This window comes from Trachurus japonicus, chromosome 18, assembly GCF_045865225.1.
Source record: "Trachurus japonicus isolate A0001 chromosome 18, Traja_1.0".
NCBI lineage: Eukaryota > Metazoa > Chordata > Actinopteri > Carangiformes > Carangidae > Trachurus > Trachurus japonicus.
This window is the reverse complement of record NC_140924.1, coordinates 8,757,016-8,778,500: the sequence shown is the minus strand read 5'-3', so window position 1 is coordinate 8,778,500 and position 21,485 is coordinate 8,757,016. Positions and strand designations below refer to the sequence as shown.

The window sequence follows — 21,485 nt, the reverse complement described above, 5'->3', positions numbered from 1 at the left end:
TCACAACTGGTATCGACCCGTTGTGGCTATAAATCAACTTACAAAGCTAATGTTAGCTTGCTGCTAATGTCTGCGTTTTTAGTTGGTAAAAAGTTAAGAAAGAGTTAAAAAAAAAAATACAGAAAACATCTGACATGATGATACTCATTAAGTTCTGTATCGCTAATCTGTCACAACTAAACAAATGTAATACGTTTTGGTCGTTATGCTAGCTTGGTAAGCTACACTGTTTGTATCTACATTGCTAATTTGTCCTATCTTAAAGGGATAGTCCAACATTTTGGCAAACTGGCCCATTGCCATAATCCCTATAGTCATAGCAGTAGGTTCGTTACCTTTAATTGTCGGTGCAAGGTGTTTTTAGAACGGCGGAGCAGAGCCGTGAGCTGCTCAGAGCTACACTACGGAGGCTAGTGGGATTTCTTGGTTTCACTCATCAAACTCATCAAATAGAGGGTATGCACATGACGTCACGGTACTCGGAAATGGCTGTGGAACGTCCACTGAGTGGCAAAAAGACGAGTGGCAGAGCCGCCAAAGTTTAAAAACGACACAGTAACGAAGCGATTTTCTCCGAGCCCATACAAGTCTGACATGTCTAGCTTTGTCTAGCATGTAAAGCAGCAGCATGACCTAACAGAGCTGCTAGAAGTCTAGAGGATACGTCTCACTTTGACCGAGTTACATTCAAGAACCTGTTCTCAATGACGGAAAGTAAATTCACTGGAGCGGTCATTTTTTTCGATCGATCAGCTGTGTTTACAGTTTCAGGTGTCGTAGTTCTGATGTTTAGACAGATAAATTAGTCCTCTAATACATCCTACAGTTTGACTTGTTAGAGTTATTCAGAATAAAAGCAGCTTGTGTTTTAGTGTCGGGAGTCACTGTCAGGACGACAGTGTTACTATGGTTACAGGATGGTCAGTGTCAGTGGAGCAGACGGTTTTGTGGAGCTGGTTGTCGATTCCTTTTGACATCAATTTGTTTTGATATACGATATTTTATCCAGTTTATGAGTCCACCGCTATCCGCCAGCATGTTGAGGGACGCTTGTTTTGCCACTCAGTCCGATCGAACGGGGCGTTGCCGAGGGCAACGTGACGTAAACGCATACCCTCTATACACAATCCAACAACTCCAAAACGCTCTGGTGAACAAGTTGTGACCTGCACATTCACCACGCTATGAGATAATAACACAACGTTACCAGACAGAGTTGTTTTAGAGGGAAATACAGAGACTGTTGATGAAAAAATTGCCCCCTGACGGGAACGCGCATCAGGAGTTTTGCATGAATTTCCCTCTAAAACAACTCTGTCTGGTAACGCTCTGTTGTTATCTCATAGCGTGGTGAATGTGCAGGATGAACAAGGCGTTCATTACCACTAATTGAAATAATACAAGCCGATAGATGAGTTGACGGGCGATAATAGAGGCCAAAAAAAAGAAAACATTGGCAACCGTTGCGGTCGTTCCAGTAAGTGCACAACGACAGTATTTGATTGAAGACAACACTAACCGTCAAAATCAGTACATAGTGTACATAGTATACTACATGACAGCATGACAGCTGTACTCATGTAAGTATTTGAATTGAGACACAGCAGAGTTTTTTCAATTGTTTCCCATAATTAAATTTAAGATATTTTACATTCCAACAAGGTTTAGGAAGAGCCGGTACGAGTCGGTTTACACGGCAGAGCGGATGAAGATGCATCATGGGAAACGTGCAATAGTGTTTTCACTGGAGCTTCTATGGAGGAAATCTGTGTTTCTGATCGTACATCTAGTTTTCTCTCTCTGTCTTTTATTTCTGTAGCTTGAACCACAGTGTAATTCTTGTTCCCTTGTTTTACATGTGTAGTTAAGAGGAATGATTTTTTTTTTCCAGTTTCTGTTCAGTCCAACATCACAGTGAAAATTTAATTACATAATTTCTTTTCTTTTTGTGCAAATTACTAAAGGTGCTGCGGTGATTTGATTAGTCCTGCTGATTGACACTAATGTTACTTCTGCTCCTCCAGTGACTCCAGCACGGCTCTCAAGATGGCCGCCACCGCCACGGCGCCGGGGTCGGGCAGCGTGACCCTCTCGGCTGCGATGTAGCTGGCTCGGCCCGCCCTCGCTGTGAGGTCACGGGTCGCCTCCGCCCCCGAGGCCGCTTTCTAAAAAAGTTTAAAAAAAAGAGAGAGAGAGAGAGAGAGAGGGGAAACTGGTTTAGAGAAGAAAAGGTCGTGGCTCAGTAACACACAAACAGCCTTCCTGTTAAAGGGATAGTTCACCCAAAATTGAAATTTCAGGGGGGCCGGGAGAAGTTTCAGAGTCCTCCGTGGCTTCTCTGAGTTACAGGGGGTCTCGGCGTAGCAGTGCATGTCCATATAACGGTTGCAAATGGATACCAACTGTCTTCGTAACAAAAAGACACACCAGAAAACATCCAAATACCTCCATGCTGCTCGTATGTAATGTCCGTCTTGTATTAAAGCCCCGAAATGTGAAATTGTTCAGAAAAAAATTAAATAGGTCTATATTTCAAGCTTGTTTGTAGCGGAAGCTTCTTGAAGCTCCTCTTCCCGGTTCGTCAAATTTGGATGAACTGGGAAGAGGAGCAGCATGGAGGTATTTGGATGTTTTTTGGTGTGTCTTTTTGTTACGAAGACAGTTGGTATCCATTTGCAACCGTTATATGGACATGCACTGCTACGCCGAGACCCCCTGTAACTCAGAGAAGCCACGGAGGACTCTGAAACTTCTCCCAGCCCTTAGTCCACATGAGGGGGAGGAGATAATGAGTGAAATTTGAATTTTGGGTGAACTATTCCTTTAAAGCCTACAGCACACACACACACACACACACACACACACACCTGTACGGCCGCCTGCAGCACCAGCATCTCTCCACCAGGGGGCGCCGTGGTCAGCTTCATCAGCTCGTCCACAGCTGGACACAGAGCGTCCAACTACAGAGGAAGAGAACAATATTAAATATATCAATATTAATATTATTAAAATAACTTTATAGTTTATGATAAAAGTCTAATAAAGTTAAATCTCTCACCATGGTTCTGTCTCCAGGATCAGCGCCACCGTATCTGAAAACAGTTGTTTAGGCAGTTAGATTGACATAATACTTTTTATTCATTCAATATTTGAGCTAAAATCTGTGAATTACACAAATTGTTGATGTGTGAAAAATGTTATATTAATTATTTAAGTTAGATTTCATGGGAAATAAAAAAAAAAACAGCAAATATTTGTCAACTTAATCCATAATTTTAAACATATTTGATCAATTTTGTGCCAAAACAGCTCCACCATATCTGAAAAGAGTCAATTAGGCATTTAGCTTCATATATACTTTTTATTTATTCAATATTTAAACTAAAATCAGTGAATTAAATAAATTGCTGCTGTGTGAAAAATGTTATATACATTTTTTTTACATTAGATTTAATGGGAAATTTAAACTATATATAAAAAACAGCAAATATTTGAAAACTTAATCCATAATTTTAAACATATTTATCAATTTTGTGCCTAAACAGCCAGCTCCACCATATCGGCAGTTAGGGTCATAGGCTATATACTTTTTATTTATTCAATATTTAAGCTAAAATCAATGAATTAAATAAATGGCTGCTGTGTGAAAAACGTTATATAAATTTTTTTTTTTACATTAGATTTCATTGGAAAATTAAAAAATATATAAAAAACAGCAAATAATTGTTAACTTAATCCATAATTTAAAACTTATTAGATCAATTTTGTGCCAAAACAGTCAGCTCCACCATATCCGAAAAGAGTCAATTAGGCATTAAGATTAATATTTATTCAATATTTGAACTAAAATCTGTGAATTAAATAAATTGCTGCTGTTTTTTTTTTTTACATTAGATTTCATGGGAAATGTAAAAAACATTTTTTTAAAAACTTAATTTAATCCATAATTTTAAACTTATTTGAGCAATTATGTGCCTAAATAAATAATTTATTTTAGATTGCGTCCCCACACCTCCTCATCGCCTGTGTCCCAGCATGCACTGCACTGGCCCAGGCTGCGGCGTTGCTCCGCCCCTCGGTCACATGACCGGCCGCGGCCGTCAAGAACAGGCTGTACAGCTGAAACGCACGTGAAGTTTGTCACTGTGTGTTTACATGTGAAAAACATTTAATCTCTAACATCAGATACAGAAACCCACCGCCCCTGACGACCCCCCCATCTTCTCCTGCACCAGGCCGGCCATCACGGACAGGAGTCTCCCGGGGCAACCGGGGACCACGTGATGCTGGAGCCACTCCTGCACAGCTGGAGGAACATCATCACAACATTTTACTGACAAATAAACACACAATTAGATAATTAAACGCTCGTTAAGCGCCGTGTCTCCCACCTCGAGCAGCCTGAGCGTGAGTGTTTCCACAGTCTCCGTCCCCAGCAGCTCGGTCCAGGGCGTTCAGCTCCTCCTGTTTATCCAACAGCGTGGAGCAAACTCTGTCTAACGCCCTGCGCATCACAGGACTCAGCGGACCTACGCACACATACAAACAAAAACAATAAACAATAAACAAAACAAATGTATAATATAAGTTCAATTTTAATTCACAACATTTACATTATAGAAAAGGGAAAATTCTGGGGCGCAATGTTGTTCGTATTATATACTGTATAACGATTAAATGTGTGTAACCATTTGATTTCATTTCATTTAGGGACAACGTGCACTGTCATTAATCATTTAAAAAAAAGAAAAAACTAAAAGATGGGTGTAACAGATTTAGTGCAAAGCTAAATTTCTAAATGTAGTCCATAAAAAATAAAAATACACACAATGTTTTGTACATTCCCACACTCACATTACATAGTATACACCATCATCCTATATATATATATTAGGGCTGGGACGATATGCTTTTCTCCCGATTCGATTCTTCTACGATTTTTTGGATGGCGATTCGATTTAAATTGCGATTCTACGATATTGCCGATTCTCTCGATTTTTAGTCTACATTTTTAACATTTATCTGCACACAAATACTGTAGGAGCCTATAAATTAACATACTCCATTATAAAGTGAACGTAAACCCTTTTCAAAACCTGTACTCTCTGTATGTAAAAAAGGCGAACAAATGCACATTGCACAATATTAAAAAAAATTAAAAAAAAAAAGAATAAAAAAAAAAAATCGATTTAAAAATTGTCAAAAAAGATATCGCGACATTTATGTGAATCGATTTTTTCTCCCACCCCTAATATATATACTATATATATACGTATGAAAGAAACTACTAATTACATGTGCACATGTAGTAATTGAAAAAGTGTATGAAAGTTCAAATGTGACATAAATTAAAACAAAGTGCCCGTGTAATATATTAAAACTTCAACAAACAACATCAATAAATACAAAGACAAAAAAAAAAAAAAAGAACAAACAGACAAACAAAGAGTACAAAATGAGGGAAAAAATGAGAAGAATCATATCGGAGGGATTGTTTACTCACTCACCTTCGGCGTGCTCGTCGTCCTGCGGTCGCGTGCCCAGGGCCGGAGGCTGAGTGACGTAGCTGCGGCCGCTCACGCTCGCGCTGCTGAGGTTGGGCCAGGCGGGGGCGCCGGTCCGAGCATCTGATGAGGTTTAAAAGGTCGTTTCACATGTTACTTCATTTCATTTCGTTTATTTCGGTCAATACATGTCATTAAAAGAGAAGTGACAAACCAGAGAGAAAAAATAAATAAATAAAAATAACATCGATCAGAGTAAACAAGAACAAGAAAAACTTGCTCCACTATCAGATTTTTTCTACTTATTCCAAGTGAAGATATGCTTGAAAGAAGTAAAAAGTGTCTAAAAACAAGCTACTTTTAATATGATGTGTCTTATTTTAAGTATAATGAGATTTGTTTTGACTAGAAATAAGACTTGAGTTTTTGCAGTGTAATGCTGCATTAGCATCAAAACAAAGAAGGCTAAATAAAAAACGATAATACATACGTAGTCTAAGAAAAAAAAAAAGGAAAAGTTAGGGGGAGGGGCCCACTTTAGTATTCTTTAAGGGGGCCCAGAATTCCTAGCAACGGCCCTGGCCTACCCTGTTACAACTCAAACTAATTAAAAAATTTTAAAATGTACAATTTGTCATTTATTAATAAAAGAAATAAGCAATCACAAAAGAGTGAAAAGAGTGAAGCTGCTTCCTTCCTCCTCAAAAAATCAGGAAAAAAAGAAAAGAAAAAGACAATCAAACATACAGAACAAAACAAAACAAAAATAGCAGCAGCATAGCACGTGTCACCACTCATTACTCTAACTTATATAAATCAATCATCCTGTTTTTAAGTACTTTTTTAAATAAGATTATTATGGTATTGCATGTTTTTAAGTAATTCTCCAATTTGTTCCATAAATTAACAGCTAACTTAACTTAATGATACATGATACCAAGTGTGTGTGTGTGGATACTTGACTTCTTGTTTTCCTATCTTTGTGGGGACCGTGTGAGGTTTTAGGCTTCGTGAGGACATTTAGTTTGATCTCTGATTGGGTCAGAAAGGCAGAAAGTTCACAAAGATAAAACATCTGCACCGTTTACAGTCGGTGTGTTCGTCACAGGAGCCGAGCTTTGGCTTTATAGCTACAAGTGACTTTCTGGCTTTTTCCAAACTAAAGAAAATGCACGTACGTTATTGAGATCTCCAGAGCTGCTGTGTTTACTCTGTGTATCTTGTTTGCTTAACCTGTAAATGAACTGAGACGTATAAAGAACACTTTGTGAGTTACGTGTGTTGGAGGAGCTGAGCATTGAGCTTGGTATCAACCACTCAGCTGTTGTTTTTACCCTTAATTTAACAATTTCATTGAATGGTTTCCTCTAAATCGGGGGCGTCAAACTCCATCACAGAAGGGGCTAAAATGTAAAACCCTAAGTATGTCACGGGCCAAACAGTACTGACTTGTATTGAACAGACTAAAACTGACATTGTTTGAATCAGAAATATGAATTTGAACAGCCAGTGTACTGCAAATCTTCTCAATAAAAATGTAATTAAATAAGAATATAATGAACGAAAACAAAAATAACTTTGTTTTTCATTAATGGAGACTTCGAGCAAAAGGGTTCATGTATGTTGTCGATCAATTGCTTGGTCATGACTTTACGGTAGATGTTGCAGTGTATTATGGGATTTGTAGTGTGAGTAGTGTGATGAATCTGTATCACTGGCCGAATCTTGAGTTTGACACGTGTGCTCTAACCCCCAATTTCCACTGAATCCGTCTCCGCTCCGTTATTTTTTGCCGGACGACGGAGCCATCACGCATCAATCCACATCGATTAGATCACACCACACAGGAATTCAAACGCACCGAGCGTCCGGTTAATTTCAAAATAAAACACTTATCTATAACTTTCTGACTGTAAATCATCACTTGGTTAACATTGGTTTCACCTGCTGGCACAAGCAACAACTCGTCAATCAATCAATCAATCAGAGGGACCTGTGGATGCTTCCTAACAAGTTTTTAATCACAAATAAGGTTAAGGAGGTTTCTTACAAAATCATACATAAATATTATCCAGCTAATCATTATATGCAAAAATTTAAAAAGGACATTAATATTAACTGCTCTTTCTGTAATTTGCATCCAGAAACAGTTGTTCATTTGTTCTGGCTTTGCTCTCACACGAAAAAACTATGGGCAGACCTTAGCAAATTTACTATTGACTCTTTTACAATAGATTTTATTTTACTTTGGGAACTTACTTTGTTTTTGGTTTCCCTAATTATCCCAAGAAAGAAGGAAAATGTTACTTTTTAGTAAATCTGTTTTTATTTTTTGCAAAATTTCATATTCATAAAAGTACATTTTCTAAGAAAACCCCTTGCTTTTATGTTTTTCAAAAAGAAATGGAACTTTATTTTAAGCTAATCACCAAATCAGTAAATGAAAAGGCTATTAAAACCATAGACCTTTGTAATATGTATAACCTTGTTGTATCACCCCTGGCACATGTTCTTTGTATTTTCATTGTATACTGTTCCCTGTATACTATTTGTACTTGTCAACTTCTTTTAAATAAAGCTGTTGATTTAACCTGAAGCTCACAGGACGTCATGGATGAAAAAATATTAATCATGGAGGTGGAAAACCGCAATATTTTACGATACAACACACTCGTTGTACAAGAACACGAGGGTTTGATGCGTCAAACGGAGATAAAACGGAACGGAGTCGGATCAAGTGGAAATTAAATTGGGGGTAAATCAATCTTTTTTAAAAATTTTATCTAACCAGGCTAACAGTTTCCCTCCGCTTCCAGTGTTTATGCTAAGCTAGGCTAACATATACTGTATATATGTGTGTGTGTGTGTGTGTGTGTGTGTGCGTGTGCTCACCAAACAGCCTCAGCGTCTCGTCGTCGGCCACCATCAGGGTCAGCGACACGCCCGCCATCTCCAACGACGTCATGAACGATCCGGACATCACCCTGGCGACCACCATTCCGCGGTTCTCTGTAACCGCGGAGACCAACTGTGACATTCCGCCTCTAGTTCGAGTCTTCAGAGATATTTAGGCTATTATACCGTTGTTCGGTTTTTAAAGGACAAGTCCGGTCAAATTCATTAAAAAATCTGCAGATTGGCACGAAGGTTGATATTACTTTTTTATTTAAAGTATTTAATTGGAAACAAAAGGCAGCTCCAACTTATTCAAATCTTATGACAGATGTTATGAGACATTTAGAGCTGGAGAAAATCAGATTTTCACTGAAAAATCAGGAAAGAAAGTTCTATAGTATTTGGCAACCGTTTATTGATTATTTTAACCACAACATAATCTGAGGGCAAGCTATAGAAATGCTCTTCTAGAAGGAAAGACTTTGTATTTAATTTTATTCTATTTTTTATATATATACACATATTTATTTTTCCCTGTCTCTGTTTAGTTTTTGTCTCCCCCTTTTTTTTTTTTTTTTACTTTTGAAGAATGTATACATTCGGGTACGTATAATCTTTTTTATTTCCTTTTTTTATTTTTAAATTAATCCCCTTCATCTGTCTATTTTTCATTTTGAGATACATAAGTTAATACAATTTAAATGACCCTTTTTATGTAAACGTGTACGTGTAAATGTGTAAGATGTCTGTTGTGTCTGATGTGTGTATGTTCAAAATGAGAAAAATCAATAAAGAGAGTTGAAAAAAAAAAAAACAAATCTGCAGATTCATTCTTTTAGACCTAAAATACTAGAAAACTAGAGCCAAGGTTGAATTTACCTGGAATTGTCCTTTAAGAGTGAACAACACTGACACACACACACACACACACACACACGTAGTTACCCAGACAGATGATGGCGGCTCTCGTGACGACGGCCATCTCCAGACAGGACAGAGCTCCGAGGTTGTTCACGCACACCACAACTCTGTCTCCTGTACACAAACACACATAAAGTAAATAAAACAATAAACAACGGCTGTAGACAATAAAATAATAATAACTACTGTTAATAAAACACATTATATAAGTGAAATATTTAACATGAGTGCCTGATTTCAGCGGCAGATGTGATTGGCTGTCCGGGTTGGTCATGTGATCGATCATGGTTTTCACCACCTCGTCTGCAGACGCCACCTGAGTGAAGATTCAATTTAATAATTAAAAAAAAGAAAGAAAAACTTTTAACTAAATGGAGTCAGATAGAGATACAGGGTGTGGGTTGTTGTTGCATCACCTTCGACCGTTTGATCCCCGGTTCACCATGGATACCTGAGAGGAGACGCAACAACACAGGTAAACATTTAGAGATGTTTCCCAGATACAGGTGAATCTGAATAAATGAGAATATCATGGAAACGTTTGTTTATGTCAGTAATTCAATTCAACAAGTGAAACTAATAGATTATATAGATCCATTACACACAGATGGGAACATTTCATGTCTTTATTTATTTAATTTCTTAACATGGAAATGTTGGCCATCTCAAAAGTATGTCCGTCTATATAGATAGATAAATACATACATAGATTTATTGTCATTGCATATAAAAAGACAATTAAATTTCGTTTGTTGCACCATATCAAATCAAAAAGCAGCATAAAAAGGTGTCGTTTTAAAGTAATAAATAATGCACAGTATGTTGCACTTGTCTAGGGATGTCACGATTACTTGTTTTCACAAGTAATCGTGGTATCGAACACCACAATTAATGAATCGCAAAGATTCTTAAATACGGTCACTTAAAAAAAAAAAAGATTATGTCGGAACCATATCGGCAGATGTGCACCAAAATAAAGGTGAATGCTCAGATACGGGTCCATTTAACTAACGTAACATTAAATTGGTAGGAATTTAAATGTTGAAAACAAAACAAAACAAAAAACGATTAAAATAAACATAAACATTTGGAATAGATGACAATTTATGACCTGAATATTTCAAATAATTGGTCATATATTAATAGATACTTGTGTGTGTTTATGCTTCAGAATAAATGTGCACTTGTTTGGGGCTTTTTGACTTGAACGACTGGAAATTGACCTTTAACCCCAACAGGTGACGTCGGTCTTACCCAGTCCCAGCTCCATGTCTCCTGGCGGCAGGTCGAAGGACGGCAGGCAGCCTGGGACGCTGCAGGGGGACAGACTCACCCCCAGCGTCCCTGGAAGACAAATAAATATGTATTAGCTTAAATAAATACAAATAGTTTTGTATCATTATTATTATTATTATTAGGGGAACTATCCCTTTAAACACAGAGCAGTAGAATAAATCTCCTTGTTGTTTTTCAACTACTTCCGGGTAGAAAACCAGCATGAGAACAATAGTGACAGACGGGAGTTTCGCTCATTTTTCATGTTACTATATCGCCATTTAGACTAATCTGATGTTTGTAAAGTTTATAAAACCAATGATTGGACAAACATTACTATTTCTGTGTGCACATTTTTGTAATTAGTCATGGTTATCGTAAATTTGCGCGGCTAACCGCTAGCTACCTGTTTAACTTCAATAATTCAGTGACTCAATAAACGCTCCAAGGAAAAATATTTTATATCTTAGTTACAACATGACTGAGCTAACTGGACTAGTTTCATGTCATGTCCGACAACGGGAGGGTTTTAACAGCTGACATCCTGATGTTAGCTTAGCTGCTGCTGTTAGCTTAGCTACCGCCGTTAGCTTAGCTGCCGCCGTTAGCTTAGCTGCTGTTAGCTTTGCTGTCCCTGCCAGCTGAGCCATTGATGCGTTCTAGACACCGTGGATAAATATGGTGAATAAATACCACACACAGCAACACAAAACACTGTACACAGAAATAGTAATGTTTCTTCAATCATTTCAGATTTGTCTAAACGGTGATAGGGCGTGAAAAACATGATATATTTAGCTAAACTCTCGTTCGTTACTACTGTCCTCATTCAAATTACGTGCTGGTTTTCTACCCGGAAGTAGAATGTAAACAACAAAGGAAGAGCAGAGACTCACCAATCCCCTTCAGAACCTCCGTCACCTTGGCAACAATCTGGTCCAAAGAGGAGCCTCCTTCTGCCAGGGCACCTGCCAGCTGAGAGAGAGAGTGTTGCATTATGGGAAATGTAGTGATCTGGGACGCGGTCAGAGTAGTTTGTTGTTGTAGTTGTTGTTGTTTACCTTGTGAATGAAGACGGTGCCACACAGGCCTCTCCTCCCCGCCTTGCTGGGCCGGTCGAAGGCGCAGTCCTCGGCAACGATCACCATGTCGACAGCGACGCCGTGGTTACGGGCCTGCTCCGCGGCCAGTCCGAAGTTGAGGCGGTCGCCGGTGTAGTTCGTCACGATGAGGAGGACGCCGGACGCTCCTGTGGATATGTATAAATACATGCTTTAATGATATTTATGTAGTATAATATACTACACAAAAGACAAAAAGATGTAGTATTTATGGCTATATATTTATATGAATATTTATGTAAATACATATTTGAATTAGTATAAAAATGTATAAACCATGATGAGTTAAAAAGGTATAGCTACTTCCTCCTACACTTGTGTGTATACTGTTATTTGATGATACTTTTATTTTTTATTTGTTTTTTTATTATTATTTTAGACACGTTTGAAATAAATAAACAAATCAATTCATTCATATACTGTATATAAATATATATATAAATTGAATGAGTCTTTATATTAATACAACCTGCGTTGTGCAGGGCCATGATGGCGGCCAGGATGCTGGCGGGAGGCGGAGACGCGAACACGCCGCCGGCGACTGCAGCCGACAGCATCCCAGCACCGACGTAACCTGGAGACACAGAGGAGGAGGGAGGAGGTAAACATAGAAGATTAAAACATCGCTCTGTGTTTGTAGTTTTAAAGGGATAGTTCAACATTTTGGCCGCCTATAGACCGAATCGCCTTGTTGTTTACATTCTACTTCCAGGTAGAAAACCAGCACGTAATTTGAATGAGATCAATAGTAACGAACGAGAGTTTAGCTAGGCTATATATCATATTTTTCACGCCCTATCACCGTTTAGACAAATCTGAAATGATTGAAGAAACATTACTATTTCTGTGTGTGATTTTTGTGTTGCTAAAAAGCAATCAGTGGCTGCAGCTGACAGGGACGGCTAATGGCGGTAGCTAAGCTAACGGCAGGACGTCAGCTGTTAAAACCCTCCCGTTGTGGGACACGACATGAAACTACTCCAGTTAGCTCAGTCATGTTGTAACTCAGATATCCGCTGGAGAAAATATGTTTTCATGGACCGTTTATTGAGTCACTGAGTTATTAAAGTTAAACAGGTAGCTAACCGTTAGCCCAGCTAATCTATGATAACCATGACTAATTACAAAAATGTGCACACATAAATAGTAATGTTTGTCCAATCATTGGTTTTATAGACTTTACAAACATCAGATTAGTCTAAACGGTGATATAGTAACATGAAAAATTAGATATATATAGCGAAACTCTCATCCGTCACTATTGTTCTCATGCTGGTTTTCTACCCGGAAGTAGTTGTAAACAACAAGGAGATTCGTCCCATTGCCATAATCCCTATTGTCATGAGAAAGAGGAGAGGAGAGAGGAAATGGGAGGAGGTGAGAGGAAAGAGGAGAGGAGTTGTTGGATTGTGTATTTGATGAGTTTGATGAGGGACAGGGGACCTGTACCGTTCACCTCCATTGTGTTCACTGAGCAGCTCACATCTCTGCCCTGCTGATCTCAAAACAACATGCACCAATAATTAAAGGTGACGAACCTGCTGCTATGACAATAGGGATTATAGTGAGAGGAGGCTCTGACTAAATGTTGAACTATCCCTTTAATAAGACATAAACTCTGCCCGTACCTCCGTGTGCCGGCTCGTGTCCGGACCCCCCTCCCGACAGCAGCGCCACTTTCCCGTCCAGGCGGTCCAGGTCTGAGCGCAGCAGCACCCGGTGGCCCTGCAGCAGCACCAGGCCGCCGGCCCGCGCCACGCCGCTCAGCGCCTCGTCCACACAGACGTCCACCGAGTTGATCAGCTTCCTCTGAGGCTGACGGGCAGAAACCAAGAGACTGATCGTTACAAATAACATGACAGAGCGAGCTTTAAAGTTGTATTTGCATTTACACATTTGGACATATTTTCTCATTTACACTGTAAAAACTCAAAATCTTACCAAAAATATTTGTCTTATTTTTAGTCAAAATGTCATTTCTTGTCAAAACAAATCTCATTGTACTTAAAATAAGACTCATCACATAAAAACTAGCTTGCTTTGACACTTTTTTTTTTTTTTTTTTACTTCTTTCAAGTATATTTTCACTTGAATTAAAGCAGTAGTAAGCGATCCGGTGGTTTTGGCTAGCTTCTCGTCAGCCGATGGAGTTAGCAGTCACCGCCCTCGTCCCTACGTCACCACATTCACGCGCATCCCTTGGCTACACACACAGAGAGGACCGCCCCTTTATGCCGTTCTCTCTTCTCATTGGATAAAGGTTGTAGGATACAAGGAAAGTTTTCTCCTCGGCTCAGAGCAGAGTGACTGACAGACCCGTGTTTCAGACCAAACACTCTATATAAGTGATTGCTGTCGGAAGATATAACTATTTAAGACTTATATTAACACAAACATTCTGCTTACTTCTGCTTTAAGCAGAAGAATCTGATAATGGAGCAAGTTTTTCTTTCTTATTAGAAGCACAAAAACCTGCTTTCACTGGCAGATTTTTCTATCACTCGATTATTTCAAGTGAAAATACGTTTGAAACATGTGAAAATGATCTAAAAACAAGTATGAGCCTTATTGTAAGTGGAAAGAGATTAGTTTTGACTAGAAATTAGATATTTTGACAAGAAATAAGACAAATATTCTTGGAAAGATTCTGAGTTTTTGCAGTGTATGTATCTGATTCATTCATATATTTATCTTTATTCTCTATCTTATCTTTATCCTCCTATTCTGGTATTATATCCAAGAATCAAACCTATTAATATAATAATAATAGTTTAGCATAATAAAAACAATGTTATTGATCAGCACTTTTGCATATTTTACGTTTGGATTAGGTAGTCGTCAATCAAAGTCATACCCACCGTCTATGTGTGTGTGTGTGTGTGTGTGTGTGTGTGTGTGCATAAGTTACACACAGTGCTGATTGCACAGACTTGTTAAATCCATGTTTACACAAGCGGCACAATAAAGTTTAACGTGCAACAACAACAACTCGGTGTAAAAATGTGAGATTTACAGCTTTTTTTTCTCCTTCACTTCCGTTTCCACTGCACTGGACTCTGCTCTCTTTGAATGACAAGTGTGCAAAACAATGCTGCTAACACAAACACACACACAGACACACACAGTCATGCTGCAAAAACCTCCAGTCGTCCGCCATGACACTTCTCCTCCCTGTTGTTTAAATGTGTTACTATTATTGTTTTATTTTTACCTCCATTTTTACATGTGTCGCTTCTTCTTCCCCCTCCGACAGCAGGTACAGTAGTAACAAATGTTGTCAAGTGTGACGCGTTACGCTGAAATGACGCCGGATGTTGTGCAGTAGCGGTATTCCCTTCAAAGTAAAAGCATATGGTTTAGCGAAATGTGGAAGCGTTACTTCTCTAGGTGAGCATGATGATCGTTAAAATACAAAATTGTTTACTTGTATAAAATGCGCATGAAATCAAGTAATTGGGAATTAATCTTTAGCCGGAAAGTGAGCTAAGACTTGGACTGTTAGTTTTATTTTGAAACATTGACAGGAAGTGCTGCTTCATTTCACATTTCACGATCAGCGTAATTTCCGGTATCGTATCTAAACTTTTTAAGATAAAAAAAAAAAGTAATAAAATAACGTTAATGTGAGCCACATTTCTTTAGTGCAAAACAGACACTATCGGTGCTCTGTAGTATGTGTGAAAAAGCGGGACATATTAAAATATTAAGGAACAAAATGAAAATAATAACGAAAAGTAGCTATTTAAAAAAACATTTCATAGGAGATTTTGAAAGGTTTTACAGATTTTGCTGAATCCATTTTGCATTTAATATAATTTTGATTTAATGTCATGAGTTTTTTTCCCCTCAGTTTACCAGCAAACCTCAAAATATTGAGGAAATTAAACATAAAATCAAAATATGAAGAGGGCTTTCAAAACTTTTTTTAATGTATATTTTACACATTTCCATATTTTTCCCCACACCGAAGAAAAAAAAAAGAAAAAGATGATGAATAAAGATAAAAATATGAAGTTTTTTTTATTTTATTTTTTTTTAACCTTTCAAACATAAACTGTCCATAACATTGTACAGGTACAGAGCCGGCCCAAGGCATAAGTGCACCTTGTTGTTGGACTTCACATTGTTGTTACAGTTTATCTAAAACCAAAAATATAAAAGCAGATGATGCGTTTACAATTAATGCATTGTCTATTGGTTTATTTTGAGACTTTAATTAGGCCCCAGGCTGCACATTTACCAGAATTTGGTACCATTTCAGATTAAAAACCATTGATAGGGTAAGAAAAAACAAGCCAGGCTAAAATGGTGAATCGTAATCACAGATTAGAAAATGAAATAAGTTCATAGTAGATGTGTAAATAATCAATAATCAATATTATTTGCAGCCCCAAAATAAAATTTTGCTTAGGGCCGGCCCTGTACAGGTATGTCACACTTTTGCCATCCAGTCCTCCCATTAAGCTGGCCAGCTCTCCCGTTCTCTCTCCTCATTGGATAAAGGTTGTAGGATACAAGGAAAGTTTTCTCCTCGGCTCAGAGCAGAGCAGAGTGACTGACAGACCCGTGTTTCAGACCAAACACTCTATGTAAGTGATTGCTGTCGGAAGATATAACTATTTAAGACTTATATTAAAGCAGATATCATCGGCACGGCCGTTTCGGCTAATGCTGTGTTCAAGGCAGGCTTTTGAAACCGTAAGTTACAGCTTCAAGTCACAACTACGACTTGGTAGCGTTCCAGGTAACCCGTAGCTCGTGTTTTTACCGTCCTGTTGTCTGTGAAAGTTCCCTATAACGGCCACTCGTAACTTCCGACCCGTGAACTCGTACCAGATCGAACTGGTATGACTTCACAGGAAGGAAAAACACAAAGTACGAGTTTCCTTGAACGCACCATGAGTTAGCAGCCCCCGCCCTTGTCAGGCATCAATTGGTCCTCGTGCTACGTCACCACATTCACGCGCATCCCTTGGCTGCACACACAGCCCTTCATGCCGTTCTCTCCCCTCATTGGATAACACTTGTATCCCACAAGGAAAATTTTCTCCTCGGGTTACAGCAGAGCAGAGTGACAGAGAGACTCGTGTTTAGGCTGAAATACTTCATGTAAGTGATTGCTGACGGAAAATAGGACTATTTAGGACTTATATTAACAAAAACATTCCACTGATATCTGCTTTAACACAAATATTCCGCTTACTTCTGCTTTAATCGCTTTCTGGTTGCTTGAAAATTTGATGGAGGTTATGTATTGCTTGAGCTCACCACTTTTTAATGAACTTACATTTGTGAATATGAAATTTTGCAGAGAGTCTTCTACTGCAATTAAAGTACTTAGGGGCTATTTGTAGATCATACAACCCCACTTTTAAAAAATGCTACTATCCCTTTAACATGAGCAAATTTGCATAAATTTGCATAAATTCCTCAATTTTGATGGCACATGTATACATAAAGGTGCTGTGGTGGTCTTAATGTAAGTAATTAACTCAGTAATTTTCATGGAGATATCTAAAGGTTCAAAATTTGACCCTATTCACGTGAGAAAAATAATTAATAGCCTGCGTATAAATGATATATTTGGGTCTTTTTCTAAACTTTCCCCTATGGGATTCTTCAGGCGGCTTTTTTCCCCCTCATTCAGGACATGTTGAGGATACAAAACCAGTTGAGTTTGCTTCTGTTGCAATTTGTTTAACCTTTTCTCATAAAATGACTGGACTAATAACATTGTACAGGTATGTCACACTTTTGCCCCGCCACACACCCTCCCCGCCCCTCTTTAAACTCCGCTCACTCGGGCTGCTCCGTGAAAACATCAAACCAACCCCCCCCTGGTTCCTCCTCGCTCAGCTCATGACGCACGGAGCCCAGTAGACATCCAGTCCAGGCTCAGCTCGGCTCGGCTCGGCTTGGAAGAACCGTCGTTGTCCTCCAGCTCCAGCAGCAGCACCACAGCAACATGCAGGATGGCGAGCATGGAGACAGCCGCGGAACACGAACGGATCCTGCGGGAGATCGAGAGCACAGACACCAACTGTATCGGACCAACGCTCCGGTGAGTAACAACAACCAAGCACCTCCAGCACCACCGGCTGCTTCCACCGAGTCTGCCCGGGGGAAGCAGCTCCATTCTCGGCGTCGCGTCACTCAGCACAGCGGAGAGGGAACCGAGAGCGGAGCGTTCGATAGCAGCCGTTAGCACAAACTCACTCTCTTTCAAACTTTAACGTCCGTGATTCCGTTGTCGGACAGCTAACCGGCTAACTGTAGCAAAACACTAATAAACCAAGCTATTTTTTATTTTATTTTATTTTTTACATCTCACATACATGTTAATTAAACGCTCACAATGACGCCATGGTTTTATCTCGACACTTTCCTGTTTATTTATTTATTTATTTTTAAAGCTTTGTCACCAAAGTTTATGAAACTTTGTCCACAGCAGCAACTTATTAGGCTAACAGTTAGCCACCTGAGCTAGCTAACTGCCTAACTAACTACTTGTCATTCAGCTCACTGGGGGCCAGACAGAGCAGCTGAGCTCACTATGAATGAGTCGACACTAGGCTGGTTTCTGAGTGGTGCTGGTGGTGGTTCAGAAACCCTCTCTGCTATCTGGCCATGTGGCCTTTTGTGTGTTTTATTATTTCAGCTTGACAACTTGTAAAAAGTAGAGTTTGGGAAGCTTTTGGTCAGTGTGGCAGTTAGTTAGCCAGGAGGAGCTAGCTGGTTAGCAACAGTCAAAAATTACATTGTAGGCTATGACAGAGTTGTTGTTGCTCAATAATTAATTAAATGGAAGAACTCTGAATGACTTTTCCGTCACAATAATAATATTTTTTCATCTCAGTTGATATCTCAGAGAAATTTGATCTCAAGTGGGTAAAATATTAACATAACATATCAAAACAAAAGAAGTTGTGGTGTTAAGAAGCACAAGTAGCTACTTACCGGCCTTATTAAGATGTTGAACTATCTTTTTACAAAACATTATGAACAACCTGAACTTCCTAAATCAAAATATGTGCAGTTTCAACAACATTAAACCTCTTTATGTCGTCTGTGTAATTTTCACACTTGGCAAATTGTGGCGGCCGGTTTTGGCCCTCGGGCCACATGTTTGACACCGCTGCCTTAGCTACCGTATACTCACAAGTAGGGCTGGGACGATATGCTTTTCTCCCGATTCGATTCTTCTACGATTTTTTGGATGCCGATTCGATTTAAATTGCGATTCTACGATATTGCCGATTCTCTCGATTTTTAGTCGCATTTTTAACATTTATCTGCACACAAACACTGTAGGAGCCTATAAATTAACATACTCCATTATAAAATGAACTTAAACCCTTTTCAAAGCCTGTACTCTCTGTATGTAAAAGAGGCTAACAAATACACATTGCACAATATTTAAAAAAATTCCAAAATTTTTTTTTCAAAAATTCAAAAAAAAATTTTTTTTCAAAAAAAAAAAAAAATCGATTTTTGAAAAAAAATCGATTTTTGAAAAAAAATCGATTTAAAAATCGTCAAAAAAGATATCGCGATATCTATGTGAATCGATTTTTTCTCCCACCCCTACTCACAAGACAGATCTGAAGTGAAGGTATCAGAAGGTTATTTGTGATTTAAATGTTCATTTTCTGTCAAAAAATGACGAACATTATACAACAGTTTCAGATAAATAAAACATATATTACATAGATACAATAAATCCCAGTTACACTCTTAAAAATGTTGGGTTAAAAACAACCCAATTTGGGTAGTTTCCCAACCCAGCACTGGTTAAATATTGGACAGAACACACACCGGGTTAAATATAACCCAACAAATTGGGTTGATTCCCTTAATACAACAATTATTATATATTTAACAGAAATAACCTAAACTTAGGCTATATTCACAAACACCGAATGTCAACCCAATGTGTTGGGTAGTCCAAAACAAACCAACACAACATTATAGAAATGATTCCCAACAGAAATAACCTAGAATTGTGTTCTCAGTCAGAATACCCAATTCAATGAAAATAACCCAATTAAATTAACCAACAACAGGCTCAACCTAGCAGCTGGGTTGAAAAAACAACCCATCATTTCTTTGTGTGTAGTGTCTCTCAGTGTCTTGTGTCGCGTCTTTTCACAGTCGTCCGAGTTCTCCTTCACATTTTCTTCCGAGGCAACACTCACTCTCATTCTCTTTTTCCTTTTTTTTGGTTATTATTATTATTTAGTTTTACTGGCGATGTCCCTCTGCTGCTGCCATGACGTCAGCTCAAGTCTCATGTTTCCATCGAGGACAGCACAGCCACACACACACTGGTTGAAGTTTGTCACGCTTTCGGTTGTTGTTGTTGTTGATGTTGCTCAATAATTAGGTGGAAAAAGCTCTGAAGGACTTTTCCTGCTGTCCGTTTGTGGACGTCAGCGCTGGCTCGGTGGTTTCACATCCCGTGAGCGAGGAGGACGATCTGTATCTCTCTTCATTGACCCCTGTCCGTCCGTCTATCCGTCCGTCTGTCCTCCTCTTCATCAATGAGTCTGTGTGTGTGTGTGTGTGTGGACCTCAGACAGACGCTTGGTCTCATCCAGACGTCTCAGACAGACGCGGCGTCCCGTCCTTGGGGCCGGCGGCTGTTTGAACCGATTGTCCAGAGAGGAAACGGCCCAATGAATGAGCAGGAAAACGCAGCAGAGGAACTGGAGCTATTGAAGGTTTATCAAAGGTGTGTGTGTGTGTGTCTGTGTGTGTGTGTGTGTGTGTGTGTGTCTCTCCTCCTCCTCACAGGAAGGCCTCTCGTCTCTCAGCCTGTTATTTAGGCCAGTTGCTGCTGCTGTGCATGATGGGAGGTTATCGTGCGTGTGTGTGTGTCTGAACATCCAGCCGCCATATGACTTGACAACTCGTAGTGCGACACCTCGGGCCGACACATTCTCCTCCTCTCAGAGTGTGTGTGTGTGTCTGTGTGTGTCTGCTGACTGATTCATTATTATTTTTATTTTTCCTGCTGTGTGAGGATGTTTCATGTCTTCCAGCTTTGCCTCAGTGTTTCCACTTCAACACACACACACACACTTTATATATAACAGCATGGTCTATGTTTGGAGCTGTCAGTTACAGTCTCACCTGTATTCAGCCCAGTGGGAGGTTGTGTTTCTTTCTTTTCTTTCTTTTTAAATGAGAAGAAGACGAAGGATACAAGAGTGAGTCAAGTAAATCTGCTGCTATTTTAATTCTGGATCAACTAAGTCTGATTTAATAAAGTCAGACCTGGAAACTAGAACTTACTAAGTTATTGCTCATATCAGGAGGTGGTAGTCTGTGTTTTCTACTATAGACGTCTAGTATTAATCAATAACGAATCAACAAAGGAACAAACTGTCTCTTTTTCCAAAGAGAAAATATGTTTTTAATGGATTTATTCATTCATTTTCCTTCTTAAATGTCTGAAATAGTTTGTTGAGTTTGTGATTGGCTGCATCTAGACCTGAAACAATACGTTCACCAAGTGATCAGTCGATGAACAGAGACGTCTTTGATAGGGATGGGCATTTCGACTAATTTACTAATCGAGTAACCGAAGCTGGTACTAATCGGGTAATCGAGTACTGTAATAAAAAATAAAATGACGTCATGTCTGACGGACAGAGCGCAGCCGGTGCATAAATGCGCTCTGTCCGTCAGACAGTCCGCATTACTGACACACAGCGTCGCCACACACAATGTCAGGTGGATAATAAGAGTAGAGACTGGAGTTTAAGAT

At 39.0% G+C, this 21,485-nt stretch overlaps 2 protein-coding genes and 1 long non-coding RNA gene across 5 annotated transcripts in view; 2 read left to right on the top strand and 1 right to left on the bottom strand.

Annotated features, from left to right (window-relative positions):
• Positions 1-1,529, top strand: part of LOC146968613 (uncharacterized) — a 236,224-nt gene extending 234,695 nt beyond the window's left edge. Inside the window, exon 3 of the long non-coding RNA XR_015034337.1 lies at positions 1,434-1,529. This is a non-coding gene — a long non-coding RNA (uncharacterized LOC146968613). The remainder of the gene's footprint in view (positions 1-1,433) is intronic.
• Positions 1,530-1,563: 34 nt separating this feature from the next.
• tkfc (triokinase/FMN cyclase) lies at positions 1,564-14,982 on the bottom strand. The gene is made up of 17 exons (XM_085760552.1): positions 14,928-14,982; positions 13,345-13,531; positions 12,186-12,290; positions 11,657-11,844; positions 11,492-11,570; positions 10,575-10,664; positions 9,737-9,771; positions 9,552-9,636; positions 9,345-9,434; positions 8,397-8,513; positions 5,508-5,627; positions 4,392-4,529; positions 4,200-4,306; positions 4,013-4,119; positions 3,059-3,092; positions 2,868-2,960; positions 1,564-2,165 (listed from the first exon to the last, which is right to left on the bottom strand). The coding sequence occupies exons 1-17, from the start codon at positions 14,931-14,933 to the stop codon at positions 2,007-2,009; spliced, it is 1,740 nt and encodes a 579-aa protein (XP_085616678.1). The 5' UTR covers positions 14,934-14,982; the 3' UTR covers positions 1,564-2,006.
• Positions 14,983-17,558: 2,576 nt separating this feature from the next.
• Positions 17,559-21,485, top strand: part of exoc6b (exocyst complex component 6B) — a 168,801-nt gene continuing 164,874 nt past the window's right edge. For 2 of the 3 annotated variants that reach the window (XM_085759053.1, XM_085759052.1), the window contains exon 1: positions 17,560-17,777. In XM_085759053.1, coding sequence (XP_085615179.1) covers positions 17,689-17,777 — 89 coding nt within the window. In that variant the 5' untranslated portion in view covers positions 17,560-17,688. Of the gene's footprint in view, positions 17,778-21,485 lie in introns of all 3 variants that reach the window. The other variant, XM_085759054.1, reaches the window with a different exon arrangement.